Source organism: Pyricularia pennisetigena (assembly GCF_004337985.1).
Source record: "Pyricularia pennisetigena strain Br36 chromosome 4 map unlocalized Pyricularia_pennisetigena_Br36_Scf_6, whole genome shotgun sequence".
NCBI lineage: Eukaryota > Fungi > Ascomycota > Sordariomycetes > Magnaporthales > Pyriculariaceae > Pyricularia > Pyricularia pennisetigena.
In genome coordinates, this window is record NW_021940918.1 from 819914 (window position 1) to 840202 (window position 20289).

A 20289-nucleotide genomic window follows, 5' to 3' on the forward strand; every position below is an offset into this window, starting at 1 on the left:
ACGTCTCTAAAAACAATCGGGGGACATTCTAACCGAACCGTCACGGCGGTAAAATTGTAGATGGTGTACCCGATTTAACTTGCTAGTACTACCCCAGATGTTGAGAAAATGGGGAAACGGAAGGAAGCGAGTGTGATGCGCCCACAAGCCTCGGCGCAAAAGAGAAAAAAGGACAAAAATCTTCAATCCGCAATTACGGAGAGCGCGAGCGTAAGAGAGAAAAAAAAAATAGTTCCAAAGCTGACTGTATTGTGCAAGGGCTGGCTAATGTGGGCTGACAGCCCCGTGCTTACGGTATCACGACGTTGATTCTGCAACCTTTTCTTTTTTTACGCGCTTCCTTTTCGAGCTGCCACAGATCCCAAAATTCGACGAAAAGGAGAAAGAAAAGAAAAAGAATAGGAGAAGTTGGTTTCATCTGAGGATCCCCGCTTGCGCAAGTTGCTCGGCTATTTGCCACGATACCACATGCGGACCCTATGCGATATGTTTGGGAACACTTTTGAGACGATTTCACCTTCCAACGAATTCCCAGAGACGGTATTTCCCGGTCAATTGCCGTACATATGTTCGCGCTCGGCGCCGCAGAGCGTCGGCCGATTCTCGCCCTGGCCAGTAACTGAGGAGCTATTCCTGTCGAAATATTCAATTTCGTACCGCTCTAATACTACGTAATGTTTAGTTACGCATCATCAACGCCAGGTTCCATTACTTGGCGCTTTGAGGTTTAAAATTCGATTCCACACATCCTTCCTCAAAGCTACGAGTCAAACCCGAGATCTTCTTAGTGATCAAAAAAAAAAAAAAAAAAAAAAAAAAAAAACACCCTAGCAGTGTTCTGGGGTACAGATTGTGATGACAGGATGAGGATACTTATCTACAGGGTAGAAGACAATGGAGAGAGAACTTCTACAGTCCTGTCCTGATTCAATGTGGATCTGTGTCGTAAATGCGCCCAGTTCCCGACCACTGGTATCGTAACCAAGTCCGAGTTGCCGCTTTCCTCTCTCATGCATCTTAAACAGTACATCTTTAACCGTGAGTAAAAGTAGTTGTTGGCTCTGAGTTTCTCAAGGATGCTCCCTTCTGCATCATGGCAGTCGGAGACCGACGAACTGGTACTATACCCAATGTAGGTATAGTTGTACGGAGTACGTCAGACCATCGGCGGGACTGCTGTTTTACCCACGCCGAACATTTATCCATCGGAAGGTTTCGTGTCTCGGTCAATTAAATGTGACGTGGGTTCACATCGACCTTCATATTCCTACAGCCGCCGCGGTTGCTGTCATCGCCCGCGAAAGGAGCTTGGACGTCCCGTAATCAGAACAAACGATCATGTTACAGACATAGCTCGTCATCGCTACTCGGCTCTATCGGGACAGATGTCAACCTCCGCCTCTTTCGGTTCGCTGAAACAGAGCTGGAGTCGCTCGGTTCACGCCGTGACTGCTGCCGCATATTCACTCGATCGGCAATTTCTCGTAAAGGTAGCCCTATTGTCGTCCTCCGTCGCTTTGCCGGGTTCTCGTAATCATTGAAAATGTTTGGCTGCGGGTTATTAATGCCCCGGCTGCTGCTTCTTGATGGTGAGACGCGCGGCTCCTGGGCCGGGGTTTTTGCCCCAAGTCCGCACCTCTGCTCATGATTGGTACCTATTTTACGGCCTGCAGCTGACTTGGAACGTAATGTTCTAGTCATACAGTCATGCTTCGGTGTTTCCGCCTCATTTGTCCCTAACATGGCCTTCCTTGGTTGTCCATCTGCCAAACATGCCCCGGCAGGGATGACTTGGGCGACAGAGGTGACGGGCAGCGAAACTTTCTGCTTGCCCACGACTCGCTCGATACTGTGTGGTCGAGCTTGTCTGTTCCTCTGCTCACTGTCAGGTTCACGTGTCGCGATGCCACTAATGCGAACCTGGCGTCTCGATGACGGCGATGACGGCTTCTGGGATGCCGTTGGCGGACTAGCAATAACCCATTCACTTATACCTTCTTCCCAGCGGTACCCGGTGAACATATTGGTGGGTAATGCTGAGTCGATTCGTTTCGTCGTTTCCGTCCATCGATGAGCCTCATCGATCGCCTCTGAAGCACGCGATGAGTCCAGTGCTTCTGCGAACGCGAGGTCGCGCAAGTCGTTCGTCCTCGCCGCCAGAGAGAAGGCAACATCTGCTTCCAGTGACTGAAATATTCCTCCATCAAATCCAAGGCCCTGCACCCGTCTGCAAAGCTGATTCAGATATTTTGATGCTGGTGTCGTTGAGCCCCTTCCGCAGCACTGGGCAATGGAGCCGACGAGTGCTACCGCCATATCATAATGCTTTGCCGTTTCTTGGCTGGTTCTGGGCTCTTGCCACAGTTTTCGGAGCTGGAACTCCACTCCTTCATCGTCAGGTTGTTCTTCCTCGTCTGAGTCGCCATATCCGCAGAGGTACAAAGCCAATAGTAGTAAGAAAATGCAACTCCTTTGCCTGATGCCCCGTTTCGTCCTCAAGCTAGCGATGCAGCAATAAAAAATGACTCTGATCCGTTCTCGGACAGCGGATATCCTATTTTGTGTTGTAGAGTTGAACTCTAAAGAAACTGCTTCTTTTCCAATGACCATGATTGTTGCTAGTGGTGATATAGCAGCAACTAGAGCTTTCTGCGATGAATATGCGAGCTCGACTGCCATCTTTTTGGTAGAAGAGTCACCCGTTGCCAGAGGCTTGCGGATAATATTCTGGCAAATGATGCTTATTGTCGTAGTTGCAAAGGCGATAGTTCTTTGACATGCCGTCTTGCGGCATAACACACGAACTGCCATCGACCAGACGGGCCTCCAACAATCTGACAAGACCCAGTCGTGCGGCAGCCTTTCGTTTTGTAAAAGTCTAGAGATGGCCTCAAGGGCGACCCGTTCTCTCTTGGCAGCATCGCCGTATTCAACCATAAGCCTCATCGGCTCCATAGCGCGATCCTCTCCAAAGTTGGTAATCTGTGCAGATGGTTTCGGGTACTTGACATCCGTGACGGATGCCATGATTAGATCAGCTTCTGCATTAGCCTTGCAGTACATGCATATAGAGACGATGATTCCAACAAAATCCACATCCAGCAAGCCATCGCGGATGGCGTCCACCATGATCTGTACGGCATGCGCTCTTGCCACAGTTCTTAGATGCTTGTAGCCTTCACAGGCGCCGAGGCTCTCCAGTTCGCTGTAAATCCCAAAAGAGACCTCGGACGGGTTGAATGCCGCTTTCTCGCCCCTGGCCTCGGCATCCTCCCTTTCCCATTGCTGTCGTCCAGATATGTAAGCAGGTAGCTTCCGTAAACACATGCTGAACAGGGATTTTTTCGACACAGCGTAGTCTGCAGGCTCTGCCGTGGCCCGTAATATAGCCTCAAAAGATCGATTTATCGAGTCCAATATGTTGAAAGCAGCTTCTGACATCCTAGGTCGTAACTTTGCTAGTTCAGCAGTTGTGCCTGGTCGCGTAGAGGTATAAACTCTTCCTTTGGAGTAAACCTGCGTTGACCGTGGCCTGCCCCTCTTGACGGCAGGCTCTAGCCCTGATGGCAACGCCACTGGTGAAGATAACTGGTGACTCCGTATCTTAACCGCGATCGGTGTAGGCATAGCAGTTTCTGAACAAGCAAAGGCCTCGCTAGTGGCGGCTTTTGAGGACAAGCAAGGTGCTGGCGCCTTCTTGATTTTTCTGGACTGTGCCGGGTGTTGCTTTGAAGCCTTGGACGAGTATGTGAATTTGGGTTTGGCCCTTCCGAGACCCATCCGCGGTTCTGCTCCTCGGAAGAAGGTGCTCTCGGCACCGGCCAAGTCGTGAGCCCGGCATCCCGTCGCTTCACTAGAAGGCCGGGCCAGTTCCCTTTGTAAAGCTGATATACTAGATATCAACGGTCGAAGCAACCGATGGCATCTTGTCGCGGTCCATTGATTAAACTCCAAGGATCCACGAAATTCAGGCATGCTAGTGCGACTTTGTCGTGACATTGAAACCATGGTTTCCGGGACTCCCAGATCCGCCGTAGACTGGTGAGATAGCTCGATTTTCATGTCCATTATGGAAGTTGATGATGGTGCTGATATTCAATAATGTTTGAGAGACGCGGTCGAAGCTATGGATGTGTCAATCAACGATATTGCCTGAAGTCCGTATGAAGCCTGTTAAACATTCATTTCTTTTTGATAATACGGCCATCAAAAAAGGTGAATCTGCACAGCAATCATGATCAACGCGTGAAATAGCCAAAGTAGTATGAATGTAAAAGATAGCCGGAGAACTGGAGGAACCCAATCAGACCCAAAAGAACTGCAAGAAGAGTATGTCCAAGGTCATTAAAATTGATGCAACTCTAGTTAGGAATTCTCCCAGAACTCAAATTGGTATGGATCTGTGGTTTCCGAGCTGTGCCTTCAATAAGGTGAGATCGATCCAATGAGCTGGAACAGAGTAAACATAAACATTGGTTTGTTTACTCCATTTCCTTTTGTGGCCTGATAAGATAAGAGGTCGATGGAGACAGCTCCTAATTTTTGCGGGGCAAAATTGTGAATTCTATTGGGCGGGGTTCCACGAAGAGCCATCCGTCCCGACGGACGGATGGAATTTGCAATAGGGGTTTGTCGGTGTGGGTAGTGGTTCGCAACCCATGCGATCAACTCCTTGTCTGGGTGCCACCACCATGTCAAAGTATTACCGAATTTAGGCGTCATACTCAAATGTGCATCATGGTTAATGATAAAGAGCCAAAGATTTCAGGGCAAACGAATTTAAGGAGGTAGACTGTTAAAGTATCGAAAGGAACAAATGTCAGACATGGCTAGTGATTGTGCACAGCACATCTTAGCTGCATTGACTAGACAAATCTTCAGCGGTGGACTCGTGCGATTAAATATTTGGAGCTTGCGGGACAGTTTTTTTTTTTTTTTTTTTTGCTGCGGATTCGGTGCGGGACTCGAGCTCAAATGGATGTAATAAAAAAAAAGTCGATGACAGCAAGTCACTAACAGCCAGTACCGTCCCTCATAACTGAACCCAGCGGGTATTTCCGGCAAGTGATCCCTGCCCTATACGTCGCGTGCCCAGTGGATTTACGCGATTGCAATGCAGAGAGGAGAGAGGCTAAGAAAAATTTCATGACTCCAAACTTTTCTTCTCAACATCTCCTGCAGTGGCCGTTTTTTTTTTCTTTAGGTGTTCAAAAACGGGATTAATTCTTTGCATTTGAGGGTTTCATCCTTCTGTCTAGACACTCAATTCTATTCTGAACCCTTCTGCAGCTACTTGCCACTTTTGGCGTTCTTTTTAGAGCTTCTAAATTACCTTACCTACTACCTTTTTTTTTTCCCACCCCCATCCGCCCTACCAGGAAAGAAAAAAAACTTTCTTTACCAGCAACGCACTTTCCTTGACGGTCTTTGTGCCGGGCTATACCCTTCAAATAATCTTCAACATGGCTGAAAAGACGAGCGGTGCTGCTGCACCTAACGGAGGTATGCCTACCAACCTCGAAACGGATTGAGAAGGAGGGTGACCGGTTGCCTGTATTGGATCAGGACTAACGATGACGCCTTTACCAGCTGCTGATGCGCCCAAGTCGACCCCCGAGCAGGCACAGGATGTGGCTAATGTTCCCGTCACCGACGAAAATGGCGAGCAGATTCCAGAGGGTATGCTTGAAGCCAGCAAATATAACTTCTTGGCCCCTGAATTTGCTGTGGATACTAACTTTGCATTGTACCATAGACACTGTTCTGTCTCTGACCATAGTTCTCCCTCAAAACTCCGAGAAGATACCCATTGCTGTCTCCCCCCACGAGCAGGTCCATGAAGTCAGACAGTCCATTATTGAGATGCCCAACGCCTTGCAATACTCGTGCTTTCACCTGGAACACAAGGGCGAGCGCATCAACGACTTTGCTCAAATATCCGAGATCAAGGACATTGCAGATGGTGATGAGATTCATCTTGTCGAGGACCCCTACACCGAGAAGGAGGCGCGGATTCACTTGATTAGGGTTCGTGAGTTGATCGGCGCCGCCGGAGACCGGACTGATTCTGTCCAAGGCATCCTCCCAGGCCTCTCGGTATATGACACTGTTGCCGCCGAAGCTCGCAATGCCGCTGCGGTAGGAGAATACGACTTCAATGCTCGGCCGAACGTCAAGGCCCTTCTACCAAAGGAGAACGACCCTCAGCCCAAGACTGTCAAGGCCATCCAGGTTTCTCCATGGAACCCTCCGCCAGCACACTTTAGGCAGAAGGGTCATTTGCTGTACCTCATCATCACGACCAACGAAGGCGAGCAGTTCCAAATCACGGGGCATGTTGGTGGATTCTTCGTCAACAAATCTTCAAACAGCAAATTCGACCCGTTACCCCGTGCAGGTCCTAAGGGGTACGCTGCACACTCGCTCCTGACCCTGATAGAGCAACTCTCGCCCTCTTTCTCCAAGGCCTTTGCCGAGCTTCAGGAGTACACCAACCAAAGGGAACCCCTTTCCACATTCCAGATCACAAACGCCATCCCTGCTGCTCCTTGGCTGGTTCCGTCTGCCAACTCACCTGCCTGCACACATACACCTGATATTACCAGAACTCAGGAGTCCTTCCTCGTCTCTGGTGTAGAGAACACCGACACCTTGAGGGATTGGAATGAAGAGTTCCAGTCCGCAAAAGAGCTGCCCAAAGATGGTGTGCAGGACCGTGTCTTCAGGGAACGCTTGATCTCCAAGTTGTTCGCTGACTACAACGACGCTGCTGCTCGGGGCGCCGTGCTCGTTGCTCGTGGCGAGGTTGCGCCCCTGAACCCGACCGAGGGCAAGGACGCGCAAATCTTTGTTTACAACAACGTCTTCTTCTCATTCGGCGCTGACGGTGTCGGTACATTCACGTCTGAGGGTGGCGATGAAGCAGCGCGGGTCGCTACCGCCAAGGATGTTTCTGGTGTCAAATTAGTGAACCAGCTGGACATCGATGGCCTTTACACCCCCGGAACCGTGGTCGTCGACTACCTCGGAAAGCGCATTGTCGGCCAGAGCATCGTTCCCGGCATCTTCAAGCAGAGAGAGCCCGGAGAGAACCAGATCGACTACGGCGCAGTTGACGGCAAGGACGTTGTCGCAACCGATGAGCGGTTTGTTCCTCAGTTCCAGAAGCTTTCAAAGGCACTGAAGGTGAAGCCGCATGCCGTCTGGGATAAGGAGGGCAAGCGCCATGACCTTGAGGGATCCGTTGAGACAAAGGGTCTTGTCGGAACCGATGGCCGCAAGTACGTCCTGGACCTCTACCGCATCACGCCGCTGGATGTGTCATGGCAGGAGGAGGTTGAGGCAGACTCGGACGGCCCTGAATACCCCCATCGTATGACAGTGCTGCGCCCCGAGCTGGTTGAGCTTTTCGTGAGACAAAAGATGCGGGAGTGGGTCTCTTCAGAGGTGGCCAAGCGTGGTCAGGCTAAGAAGGAGCAAGATGCGGTGGAGGAGAAGAAGGAGGCCAAGGCTGAGTCCGAAGAGGATAGCGACAGCAGCAGTGAGGAGGAGAGTAGCAGTGACGAAAGCAGCAGCGAGGAGAGCAGCAGTGACGAGGATGAGGAAGAGGAGAAGAAGCCGAAGAAGAAGCCAGTGCAGAAGAAGGCGGTGAAGAAGCAGGAGGTGAAGGATGAGAAGAAGGATGAGAAGAAGGATGAGAAGGAGGCAAACAGCGATAGGATCGATGTTTCCGACTTCTCATTCACCCTCAACCCCGACGTCTTCAGTGGACAGGTCCCCCAGACCGATGCCGAGAAGAAGGCCATGGCCGCTGATGAGAAGGACGTCCGTGACGCCTGCGAGTACCTGCGCAAGACTGCCATTCCAGATCTTCTCAACGACCTTAAGGAGTCTGAGATCAGCTTCCCTATGGATGGCCAGTCTCTCAGCCGACTGCTTCACAAGCGTGGTATCAACCTGAGGTACCTGGGCCAGGTTGCCACTGCCAGCGATGGGCCTCGTCTGCAGTGCCTGAAGGAGGTCAGCGTTCGCGAGATGATCGCAAGAGGTTTCAAGCACGTTGCCGCCAAGCACCTGCGCTACCTGCCTCTTCCCCTCACTTCATCGTGCATCTCGCATCTCCTGAACTGCCTGCTTGGCACCGCATTCAACCCCAAGCCCACAGCTGAGATCGACCCGTCGATCAGGTCGCTGTATGACGATGCAGACCTGGCTTTCGAGAATGTTACCCCTGAGAGTCTCAGGACCTCGATTCAGGACGAGGTTGCGCGCCGCTTCCGCTACACCCTTGCTTCGGACTGGTACAACAACCTTCCCCACCTGCACATGTTGCGTGAGGTCTGCCTGAAGCTGGGTATCCAAATGCAGCACAAGGAGTTCGTTTTCATATCGGATGGTGCTAGCCAGCCCGCGGCCGCCCCGACAACCAACGGAAATGGGAACGCCCCTACCGAGGGCAACAAGAAGAACAAGAAGAAGAAGAAGGCGGCCAGGGATACCTCTCCCGATTCGGTCACCTCTTCATCGAGCGTTCCGCACACTTTCGTCCCAGACGATATTATTAATGTCGTCCCCATCGTCAAGGACTCGTCTCCTCGTAGCGTTTTGGCGGAGGAGGCGCTCGAGGCTGGCAGGATCTCGATCCTTCAAAACCAGAGGAAGATTGGCCAGGAGCTTCTCCTGGAGTCTTTGTCCCTGCACGAGCAGATCTATGGCATTCTTCATCCCGAGGTAGCACGTGTGTACCACTCGCTGGCCATGCTGTACTTCCAGCTGGAGGAGAAGGATGCTGCCGTTGAGCTCGCTCGCAAGGCTGTCATCGTGGCCGAACGAACCATCGGTGTGGACTCTCAGGAAACCCTTTTGGACTACCTCAACCTGAGTTTGTTCCTCTACCAGCTGGGTGACAGCAAGCAAGCTCTTGAGTTCACTAAGCATGCGCTCAACATGTGGAAGATCATCTACGGCCCGGACCACCCCGACATGATTACGACCATCAACAACGCTGCCGTTATGCTCCAGCAACTCAAGGAGTACCACGAATCGCGCAGGTGGTTCGAGGAGGCCCTGCGTATCTGCGATGTGGTCTTCGGCCGGCAGTCGGTCAACAGCGCCACGCTGCTCTTCCAGCTGGCTCAGGCCCTTGCCCTGGATCAGGAGCCCAAGGCTGCCGTGGTTAAAATGAAGGAAAGCTACAACATCTTCCTGGCCGAGCTCGGACCGGAGGACAAGAACACCAAGGAGGCAGAGGGCTGGTTGGAACAGCTGACGACCAACGCCGTCAGCATCGCCAAGCATGCCAAAGACGTGGAGCAGAGGCGGCTGCGGGCCGGCATCCGTTTCACACCCCGGGCTGGGGCTATCGGCTCAACCTCGACCGCAGCGGCCAAGGCGGCCAAGTCGGAAATTGAGAGACCCGCGGCTGCCTCGTCGATGGATTCTCGCAGCATCGACGAGCTGCTCAAGTTCATCGAGGGCACGGACAAGCAGAAGAAGCCGGCGGCCAAGAAACGAACTGGTCGTGCCAACCCCAAGCGCAGGGGTGCCGAGCCCGTGAGCACCAAGGCATGAAAATAAAACTCTTCTTGCTGCCATAGGGATTGCTTAATCAAACTTCATTCAACATCTCGTGCCATCTACTACGAGATAGTAACCCGTTTTTCCATATCTCCTCTCCCAATCTTTTATATGGTATACCGTTTTTATTAACTCCCTCCTGTTTACGGAGAAGGGTTTTTCTGTGTCAAGACGTCTCCATACATCGTCTTTGGCATATTTTTTTTCTCTGTAATCAAAGTTCACACACATCTCCACTGTACGGTCTCGATATAAACGCTTAAAAAAAAAAAAAAAACTTGGCTGGCTGGCTAGCGGGTGGGGGATAGGCAAAACATAAAAAGGGTGTGGCTTGTGGTGCATATTGTACGACTAAGAGTTATTAGATGAGTTGGCGGGTCGCAAAAGCATCATACGCAGCATCGGGAAGGGGGGTTTCGTCTGTTCTGTCAGTATCATGCAATTGCAATGAGAGGTTCGTCATCCAGCATTGGGGGGTTTTGTTTTATCAGTTTCATGACTCTTGACCAAGTTTTTGCTTGGTATTTTGCTGGTGTACTTTGTGCTTGTTTATTGCAACGGCTGCATTGATTGCGAGCCAAGTAAACTTGGAAGGTCATTCAACTTTTGAGGACGTTAGTAATTAACCAACAGCCTTCAAGTAAAGTTGGCAAAAGGTACCGTACTTTATCCTACATTGTGTTGCAACATGAGGCAACACGTGAGGTGCCTATATCCAGCATCCTTGGCGATCACGTTACATCCCCGCTTCGAGTCTTGTCGTTTAACCATTACGTAGCGCACCGGTGCCAAGAAGACCGATGTGGGGTTCTGACCTTGGGCCGCCGCATTTACCGCAACCCTGGTCTTTCCCATTTTGTACCAGGAAAAAACAGAACACCACCCACAGTCTGTTCAGCCTGTCTTGACATGGGGCTTTTAACATAAAGTCAAGTCATTGATTCGACTGGACCGACATCCATGCGGACAGGCAGGATGAGCCAGGCGAACGGCTATCGTACCCCGCTAATGCTACTTGGCTAGACACACCTACCGAGCTTAGCTCCCAACTAGCTTACTTACCCTTCCTTGCCTTCCTTCTTAACAATGTACCTTTTCCCCTCCACATACATACCTTGCCCAACCCCGGACTAATCGGTCTTGGGCAAGGTTCGCCAGCCCCAAAGTACCTTATCTTGGGAAGATAGTCAAAAGGCAAAGCAGCCTTGCCAACAAACCACCCAATTGCACCGCCCATCTCCGCCTGCCGTCCCTTCTTTCGTTCTATCCGCATGACTTTTTCAGCTGTATCAAAGAGACACCCTCACTGCTAGGCTACTGACAGGACTGGCCTTTGTGGCCAAAGTGGCGGCAGACCCGAAGCAAGTTTGACAAGAGGGTTGGCTTGTAGTCCGTCGCCCCCTCTTCTACATTGTCGGGGTGTGATCTGTCTCTGTTTGGGACTTTTCTTTAATTATCGCAGCTTCTGTATCTTTTATTTCTTCAATCTGCCTTGTTCGATTTGGGATTTATTGTCAATAGCAAAACCCGACAAAACCTGCAATATCCTACAATAATCATAAGGAGAACGAATAGCACACCGGTTCAGCGAACGCCACCCACGCGACTTCCCTTCGACTCATTCGACTCAAGTCACACTACCAAAACCCCTCTCTCCAGACAGAAAAGGGTGTTGCTTACCTATTTATTTTTCTGCCGACCTTGCAGTTGATCCGCCATTCCATCCTTCCTCGCTTTGTTATTTTTTGTCGGGTTGGATTCACCTTTTGTTTTGAAAAATCCCCCCGTCTGCCGCTCTGTGCCCACCCAAGAAACTCCGCTTTCGCTCCCAAGCAAACGTTATGAAGGTCGAACCGCGCACCCAGTTCAAAAACAACCACGACCTCCTTAGCTACCGCGCCGATCATCACGACCCCCACACATCAAATCTCCAGCAGCCCGGCCAGCCCACCGAGGACAAGCACGTTCCACTGCAGGTGTCGTTACGGGGTTTCGAAGTTGAGCCCGCAGCGGCGCTCAAAATAAACATCATGGGTCTCGCGTACAACACGTATCTGAACAGCAATAAGATATATGGCTGCAAGAACTGCAAGGCTCACCTCTCTAACCACGAGGACATAATCAGTCGGGTTCGTTTTATCTCTTTTGTTGAAGGCATTCTTTTGTTCAAGACTGACACATGCTTCGTCATACAGAACTTCCGCGGTCAACATGGCAAGGCTTACCTCTTCAGCATGGTGGTCAATGTCGAGACGGGCGAGCCCAACGAGCGCAACATGACAACCGGTCGCCACATTGTCAGGGACATAATTTGCAAACAGTGCAAGGAGATCGTCGGGTGGAAGTATGACAAGGCCTACGAGGCTACGGAGAAGTACAAAGAGGGCAAGTTTATACTTGAGGCCGAGCTGCTGTGCAGTGTATCCTGAGCGCCACGGGATGATATGTTGGGAGAGGTATGTCTGTGTGTAGTACACCACTGCGAAGCAGTATGTTTCTGTTTATACGGGCGAGCAGTCCGCCATGGTAAGACTTGCCTGTCACACCGTTTGGTGCGCTCACCTAAGTCACTGCGATAAGATACGAGGACGTCAAGAGGTGTGCTCATTTTGTCATATCTCTCTCTAATTTCCCTTGCACGCACAGATTACCAATATGATGCCCTTTTTTCTTCTTCTTCTCTTCCACTACTCCCAGTCGGGAAGACGGTCCTCTTTTTGTTTTCCCTCTAGTATTTCATTTGCGAAAGTTTTCCGCACAAGGCGTCAGAACATCTTTATATGGGTTGCGGTGGGGTTCGCTCTTGGTTCATAGGAATACAGTACGGTGATGAATCATACACTATCAACCCAAATACAATTTTCACAACCAATTATCACAATGTGATATATCAAGAGACGTCGGACCATGCGGTTACTGCCCGCAACCGCAAAAATTCTTGGTGTCTCGGGAATACATTACTTCTCGCGACTAGAGGTGATGGCAGATGCCTTGACAGCCCTGCCTCCATCAGGACCCTCTATCCAGATGTCCCACGAATCGACAGACGGAGTTGCCTTGGCGGACGTGATGGATGTGTCGGCTTTCGGGACGCGGCGGACGCAGACGCGCATGGTCTCACCAACATAGAGCGGCGCCAGGTTACGATAGTCGATGCTTTTGATCCAATGGCGGCGGCGGCCGGCCCCCACGGGACCCCCGGTGGCGCCCACGAGTGCCGTCAGCATGAGCACCAGGCTCAGGGGCCCGTGGACCAACAGGTCACGGTGGCCCTCGTGGGTGCGGCAGTACTCGCGGTCAAGGTGGATCCGATGCGCGTTGTGGCTGAGTGCGCTGAAGTGGAAGAGCAGGTGACGGGACGGGGTGAGCTCGAAGCTGTAGTCTGGCTTGTGGGGCGCCGGCGCCCTCACTGCGCTCCTGGTGCTGCTGCTGCTGCTGTTGCCCGGGGTTTGGTTTTGAGCCTTGGCCACGTCCACCTCAACCTCCTCGTCGCGGAGGAACACCAGGGTCCGGCGTTCGGTAATGTTGACGTAGAGCTTCCGCTCGGCCGGGGTCACATTCCCGAGCTTCCTGAGATCGAATTGACTGTACTCCCTCAACAGGTCGACGTAGACCTTCTCCTTGCCTGGTTGGCCGCGGACGGTGACGTCGGCGATGGACTCGTGGCAGCCGCAGACCCTCCCCTTTTCGACCAGACGTAGTCCGTCATCAGTAGTGGTTGTTTCTGAAAAAATCTCACCATCAGGCTTGCGAAGATCGCTCCCGAACTCGATGCTGCCGCCGGCCCACAGACGCCGTGAGAAGCCCGGGCCGGGCGAGTGTTTAGGGTCGGTGCCGTCGGGCAGCAACTCCGACTCGGTCAGCATGGGCGGGAAATAGACCAGGTGGTGGCCCGGGGGCATATGTACAGCCCCGTCGCCTTTGGCCAGGCCCTTTCTGTTCTGGCTGTCTTTGGCGCTGTCCGGGAGATAGTCGGCGAGGGCGAGGTTGAGGAGCTGGGATCGGGTTCGGGATAGGTCATCTTCGATCCAGGCCGGTGGACGAGCCAGCATCTCCTCCCGGAGTCTGGCGGCAAAGCTGTCATTTTCTGCCAGAGAGGGATGGGTGGCATAGGAGCGAGACAGTAGTGCCCTTTGTGGTCCTGCCAGGGGGTGTTGTTGTTGTGATGGTCGACTTGTACGCCATGCTACGCAACGTATGGCTTTCATTGCGACTGGAGTTGATTTTTGTGAAATTATCGGTTATTACTCGGCAGAATAACGGAATCGCCCAAGATTAAAGAAACGCAAAGCAAATGAACAATATGTAGACCTGGCAATCACAAAGCCAAGACGAAGTTAAAATGTTGAGTCGATCAGGAACAAAACAATGAACAACCACCGTCTTGTACACGTGCCAATCACGTGCTGAAACGTGATGGTGATAACTTGTCCGCTTGAGTAGGTATCTCAATGAATTGGGATGACAATCACTTACCCCACCTTGACTTGATCAAAATGCTCAACGCTTGTCCAAAAAGATTCACGCCCTTTTGGGATTCAAGGGCGCCAAATGTTGTTGTCAAGTTGCCTGTAAAAAGCGTTTCTGATCCTTACATGTTTAAAAATAAATGTTATGGAAGTCTGACCTTTTGTGCCCAGTATTTTATGACTACTATCAAAAATAATAAATTTTAATACCATGGATGATCAACATCATCGAGTTTGAACCTGCAACTTACTCATTCGTTCCCTCACTCAAACACCCATATTTTGATGCCTCATCAGCTGGCCATTCAACACACCGTCGTAAAGACCAATATCGAGTACCGAAGCGAATCCTTTTTAAAAGACACATCATGACAGACATACAAACGCGGCGAGAGCCTGGGAATCATGGGTCGTCCGTAGCATATCTAGGACCGCCTGCTTCATACTCCCATCAAGTATGTGCTGCATAAAAACAAGCAATACGCTTTATTCCCTCTCTTGATAATTGATATAATAACCACCCCGCCCAAAAAAAGGCTACCACATCCCTTTTCCCAGGGGACGGATGGTCGTTAGTCCCTACTGCCACCATCAAAGGTACGTCAAGCCTCCCTTTTTACACAAATACTTTTATCTACCCTTTATGCTTTCGTATCGCGTCAGTTATACCAAAAGAGAGACTTTCATCTACACCTTTTCCACCCCCTAACAAATCGAAAAAACAACAACAACAACAACAACAGGCGTATTCGACACAGTCCAAGCAGGCAACGCAGTATACGGCGTGGTGCCCTTTGAAAACTCGACGCACGGCGTCGTAACCTTCACGCTCGACAGCCTGGGCGACCGCGGTGGCGAGTTTGGCGACATTAGCGTCTGCGGCGAGGTCTACCTGGACGTGCAGCACTTCCTCCTGGGCCGGAGGAACCCGGACGACCCGGAGAGCCTCGCGCACATCCGCCACGTCTACTCGCACCCGCAGGCCTTTGGCCAGACGCAGGGCTTCACGTCGACCCGCCTCGCGCACGCCGAGCTCGTCGACGTGAGCTCCACCAGCCGCGGCGCCGAGATGGCCGCCGCCGACGTCTCGGGCACCAGCGCTGCCGTGGCGAGCGAGATGGCCGCCGCGGCCACGGGGCTCGACGTCCTGGCCCGCAGCATCCAGGACCGCGGGGACAACACCACGCGCTTCCTGGTTCTGCGGAGGGGCCCGCCCGCCGTCGTGAGGGAGGAGGCCGCCTTCGCCGTCCCCGCAGCCGCAGCCGCCACCAAGTCCCTCGTGTCCTTCACCGTGCCGCACCGCTGCCCCGGAGCCCTCGCCGAGGTCCTGCAGTGCTTCCAGCGCCGGGGCCTCGACCTCACCAGCATCAACAGCCTGCCGAGCCTGATCCGGCCGTTTCAGTACCTCTTCTTTGTCGAGTTTGAGGCTGCAGATCGCGCGGAGAGCAGCATAGCTGTCGTGCTGGAGGATGTCGCGCGCGTGGCACAGAGCTCACGCTGGTTGGGGAGCTGGGGGAGCAAGCGGTAGTCTAGTTACTTGGTTTTTGTTTGTCTTTCTTTCTTCTTCTTCTTTTTTTTTTTTTTTTCTTTTCTTTTCTTTTTCCAGTTAAACAGATATAGAAAGGATCAAGGGACTAAACAAGAAAAGTCGAATGTGGAAGAAAAAAGAACTCATCGGGATAGCAACCAAGAATAGGGGGAATCAATATAGAACAACACGGATCAGATAGACATGAATGCGCCAGCGATGGGGAGACCACCCAATAGCAAAATGAGCCGAGTTCATACATAGACGCCAGTAGCAATCATTTGTTAATATGGTCTGCCGTGCCGTGCCGTTCATCACTAGTCTAGTCACACATCACTGTCCAGTCTCCGCTTTGTGCCTTTTCAACAATAACGGGCACATACTATAAGCCAATGGTGGATTTCTCAATCTAGAGTAGATGTTAAAATGAATGTTAGGATAACGGACACCAAGTTCCACATCATGTCGTGGCCGAGATCCGAGCTGCTGGTAGACTACCTAGGAATATCTCCCCACCCGTACAGGCTGGCAGTATCCTCACTTTGCCAGGCAGACACCCACACATACGTCCCCTTTCACCAAGACCCCTCTTAACATCCTTGCCGATTTGTCTTGTCCAGAGCATAGACCATAGACAAAGCCCTGGAAATGACATCTGACTTCTTGAGGCTCCCTTTGACGGTTTGACGGGTTCGTGTGGCGAGGTTGCTCTCTGTATATGCTCTCATCTACATTTGCTTTCGCCGATTCAGACCAAGATCTTGACTTGACTACATAAAGAATGTAGCTGACAGGACGAGCTGCGATGCGAGCTTACCTCACAATCTGATATCTACCGCGTGTAAACACAAACTCAAGAAGCCGTCATCACAGAGCGAAGCGGGCTGGGGCGCACGACTTGATGCCCAACGCTGGTGTTGGGGCTCGACTTGTGCCCCATCTCCATCGCCAATCGCTCTGTCCGAGACAGTTTCGCTGCACGCTGCTCAAAGACGGGCGACTCTGCAGGCGCGGCTACTTGAGTGTAGTATCCCTCGTTCCCAACGAGGGATTCGGTCTGTCAATCTGTTGGGTTGTTAGTTGTATTATTCCCTTTCTCTGAGCTCCGGCCAGGCAACCAGAGGAAGAATATGGTCACGTACCATCGTAGTAGTCGTCATCGTCGTCAACTTCAGCTAACTGCTCAAAGTTCACCTTGTATCGGAGGAGGCCGCCGATACCACCAAAGCCCTTAACGAACTGGTTGCCTTCGGTGGAACGGTCCGAGACGAACTCCAGCGCCGTACCAAAGTCCTTGTAGTGCTCGGCAATCCACTCGAGGAAGGACTCTTGGTTGACAACTTCCATCTCCTGTCCCGTCTCCTTGTCCATGAACTGATCCCGGTTTCCGGTCTCCTGCTCCTTAGTTGTGTGAAGGATTATCTCGGTACCAGTGCTGTCCTTGAGAGTCCAGCGGGTGATCTCCAGGTTCTCGAAAACAATGAGCGTCTCCACAGCACCCAACTCCAAGGCCTTGAGCGTATCCTCAACACCATAGCAGATTCTGCCGGTGTCCTGGCTGATCTCCTCAAAGTACTTGCCAATGAGCTTCTTCTCCTGGATGAACTTGACGTTACCAAGTGTCTCAGACGAAAGCTCAATCGCCTGGTTGAAGCCGTTCTCGCCACCGTACGAAACGTCAACAACTTTGATGACCTTGGTCGCCAGACGGCCGTCAAACATGTCGGAGGCATTAAGATCATTCTTGAAATCAGCCGAACCGGCGAGAATGAGACCAGCAACGTTGACCTTGTCAGCCGTGATAAAGTTTTGCACAGCCAACTCAGCGACCTTGCGAACGTAGTTGTGACGTTTCTCCTCACGCAAACGCGCAAAACGTAGAGCGGACTGACCACCACGTCCGTGCTTCTTGGGAAGATCAACCGAGAACTTGTGGACGATGTCTCGGGTGTTGCCGCTCAGAGTGCCAAACAGAGCTCCGTTACCGTCCATGATGATGAAACCAAACTTCTGGTCTGACTCGAGCAGCTCGGCGAGTGCCTCGGTGTGAAACTTGTTGTCGCAAAGATAGAGTGAGGTGTTGATCGGCTTAAAAGGCTCAAAATCGATGTTGACCTTCCTCTCCTTGCCTTCCGAGGTCAAGATTTCACCACAGTACACGACGAGGCCATTTGGTGGAACCTTATTGTAGAGCTTAAGCCTCTGCTGGGTGGAAGTAATGGCCGAAAGGACAGATTGCCGATTCACGCGAGATTTGATATTCGAGGCAGTACCCTATTGTCGTATTAGCGCCACTAGTCGCGTCGTCGAGAGCCTCCTTCGGTACGTACGTATTCTTCAGCCAACATCTTGGCTGCCTGCGAGATCTGGGCCTTGGGAGCTGTGACAGTGTCGACATGTTAGTCTATAGTCTTCTCTGGCGTTTCTCATGCCAGGCCCTCGGATCAGGTTTGGACAGCAACGTACGGATGATCAACGAGATCATGCTGGTGCCGTTTCCTCTAGCCGCCTCGAGGCGCTTGATGAGCTTCTTCACCTTCCATATCTCGATCTACAAGACAACAAGTCGCACAATGTCAGCAAGAAAAGTTTGACACCAGGATCGACCGTGAAGAGACCGGGTTTCGGCGAGGGACAGACGAATCTGCCCGGCACCGCAAACATGAACCAATTATAGTAGAGCATCAACCGTACGTTCTTCTCAGCCTCATTTGCCTGAGGGTCGCTCATCTTGACAGAATACCCTTACTGGGTCGGTCACAAACTGTGGGAAACAACAAAACTGAAAAAAAGAAAGCCTTATTTCCCGAGGGAAACCGGAGAAGATACGTTCCGACTTTTTTTTTTTTTTTTTTTTTTCTTTTTTTGGAAGATGTGTAGGATCAAGAAAACTGATGGTTTTTTGCGAATGGTAGTGGGGGTGTTCGAAGGAGGGGGGCAGACATAAAGAGCTTTTAGCGCAAAGGGCGACTTTTTTTGTGCCACGCGTTTTGAACTTGGTCACCCAAAAGAAAATGACAAGGGGCAAGGGCTGGGATTGCGGCGGAGACCCTTTTGGGGCCAGTGACCTCACTCTGCTGCGCCAGCTGGTTGGTAACGGGGTACCCAGCAAGCTTGCTAAGCTAATTGTTAGGCCAACATGGCCAACTCTGAATAAAATAGATGACAGCGTTCCAATTTTGTACCCGCACCAAGGCTGACAAGGTGAAGGCTAGTGTGAACGAACGAGTCACTCGAATCACCACCGAAATAGTTTAGAGCGATGGGGTCAAGGCGGAGCTTCAACAACCAATGAAACATGGCCGGGCCACGAGGACTAGGGTCCGCGGGAGCTGCGAGAAAGGGCTGCTTGCCAGCCGGGGAGTTGATGGAGTGCAGGCTAAGAGGTACCCAGCCAAGCCAGCCCCTAACCCCAGATTATGATTGATGAAGTCACCCGGCTTTTGTATCCAAACGACCAACCACCACGCGTGCCTTCGGGTCCTTTGTAGACGCCATTGGAAAACGCTGCGTCCATATTTATGAAGGCTTTCAACTACCGTTAGCGAGTAGAACTTTTACAGTGACCACCCAAATCGGTCCACTGCGAAAGAAAAAGAAACAACCGAGATGGCATCATCGCTGCCGACGCAGCTGGCAGAGACCATCCAAACCGCACACATCAAACGTGAACCGTCGCCCTCGCACGACATCAACCCCTCCACCGCAGCCGACAAGGTCGAGCCTCTTTCGGCCAGCGAGAAGCATCACGATGACGTCGGGAGCATAGACGGCATCTCGGACCCGGAGCCGCTGCATGTCGACGAGGAGGAGGAGGATGAAGACGACGAGGACGACGAGGACTTTCATGCGCTCAACCGCCGGAGGCGGAGGGCCAACCTCCCGCCCATGCCGGATTTGCGGTTTGAGCAGAGCTATCTCAGAAGCATATCCAACGCGAAGACGTGGTACAAGGTTGCGTTCATTACGGTCTGCGACCAGGTAAGCAACACCTGGGGTGGTGGATGAGCTCATTCACCTGATGTTGATGAACGAAAACAAGACTGACATGGGCTCGATACGGCAGGTTATGATGCCCTTGCTTCAAGGAACGCTTTACAATCTGGCATGGTGCGGATGGCAGTACTGGAACAAGACGGCTCAAATACACGGCTCAACGGCCGGGGCTAGGTTGAGGCGGTGGTGGTACGGGGTCAACAACTGGAAGATTCCTCCCGAGAGGAGGAGAAGGTAGACTCCATAGATGGATGAGTGATTTCTTAGACGAAACAGAGCGATTTCTGGTATGACATGGTCTGCACTGGACATACTTGGGTCCACGTTCGCGAGATACACAAGTGCAAGGTCTTATTGTTTGGCATGTTTTTGCACTACTACAAGCCACTTGGATACAATGGTGATTAATGTGTAAAGGATTGCTTGATATCTATCATGAGCTAATTCTTGCAAAAGCCGAGGCGACATGTCGCAGAAGCGCCTCTTGCTTCTATAGCTCAAGCTCACAGCTTTTTTCTCTCCCTCTCTTCTTTTTCTGCCTTCAAAACCAAGATCTAGAAACCTGATAATATTTGCACCACAAGACTACAAAATGGAAGACGGAGTGTGCAAGAAAACAGGTCTCGAACATGCAAAAGACTGCCAATATGCTGCAACAAGTTAATGAATTTTGGTACAAGGCACCCAATGGCAGTCAAAGCTCCGGTGATGTGTCGTTCT

At 51.6% G+C, this 20289-nt stretch overlaps 7 protein-coding genes across 7 annotated transcripts; 4 read left to right on the forward strand and 3 right to left on the reverse strand.

Annotated features, from left to right (window-relative positions):
* Positions 1-1341: 1341 nt before the first annotated feature.
* PpBr36_05840 (uncharacterized protein) lies at positions 1342-4068 on the reverse strand (the record flags this gene model as incomplete). Its single annotated transcript, XM_029892988.1, has 1 exon — positions 1342-4068. The coding sequence occupies one exon, from the start codon at positions 4066-4068 to the stop codon at positions 1342-1344; it is 2727 nt and encodes a 908-aa protein (XP_029745866.1).
* Positions 4069-5462: 1394 nt separating this feature from the next.
* Positions 5463-9570, forward strand: PpBr36_05841 (uncharacterized protein; the record flags this gene model as incomplete). The annotated part of the gene is made up of 3 exons (XM_029892989.1): positions 5463-5502; positions 5590-5679; positions 5756-9570. 3 exons carry the CDS (start codon positions 5463-5465, stop codon positions 9568-9570), a joined length of 3945 nt encoding a protein of 1314 aa, XP_029745865.1.
* A 1847-nt stretch (positions 9571-11417) lies between these two features.
* Positions 11418-12005, forward strand: PpBr36_05842 (uncharacterized protein; the record flags this gene model as incomplete). The annotated part of the gene is made up of 2 exons (XM_029892990.1): positions 11418-11705; positions 11772-12005. 2 exons carry the CDS (start codon positions 11418-11420, stop codon positions 12003-12005), a joined length of 522 nt encoding a protein of 173 aa, XP_029745868.1.
* A 528-nt stretch (positions 12006-12533) lies between these two features.
* On the reverse strand, positions 12534-13784 carry PpBr36_05843 (uncharacterized protein; the record flags this gene model as incomplete). The annotated part of the gene is made up of 1 exon (XM_029892991.1): positions 12534-13784. One exon carries the CDS (start codon positions 13782-13784, stop codon positions 12534-12536), a length of 1251 nt encoding a protein of 416 aa, XP_029745867.1.
* Positions 13785-14413: 629 nt separating this feature from the next.
* Positions 14414-15573, forward strand: PpBr36_05844 (uncharacterized protein; the record flags this gene model as incomplete). Its single annotated transcript, XM_029892992.1, has 3 exons — positions 14414-14500; positions 14582-14642; positions 14789-15573. The coding sequence occupies 3 exons, from the start codon at positions 14414-14416 to the stop codon at positions 15571-15573; spliced, it is 933 nt and encodes a 310-aa protein (XP_029745870.1).
* An 853-nt stretch (positions 15574-16426) lies between these two features.
* Positions 16427-18303, reverse strand: PpBr36_05845 (uncharacterized protein; the record flags this gene model as incomplete). Its single annotated transcript, XM_029892993.1, has 5 exons — positions 16427-16575; positions 16716-17847; positions 17904-17953; positions 18040-18124; positions 18268-18303. The coding sequence occupies 5 exons, from the start codon at positions 18301-18303 to the stop codon at positions 16427-16429; spliced, it is 1452 nt and encodes a 483-aa protein (XP_029745869.1).
* Positions 18304-19182: 879 nt separating this feature from the next.
* PpBr36_05846 (uncharacterized protein) lies at positions 19183-19807 on the forward strand (the record flags this gene model as incomplete). The annotated part of the gene is made up of 2 exons (XM_029892994.1): positions 19183-19554; positions 19640-19807. 2 exons carry the CDS (start codon positions 19183-19185, stop codon positions 19805-19807), a joined length of 540 nt encoding a protein of 179 aa, XP_029745872.1.
* Positions 19808-20289: the final 482 nt, after the last annotated feature.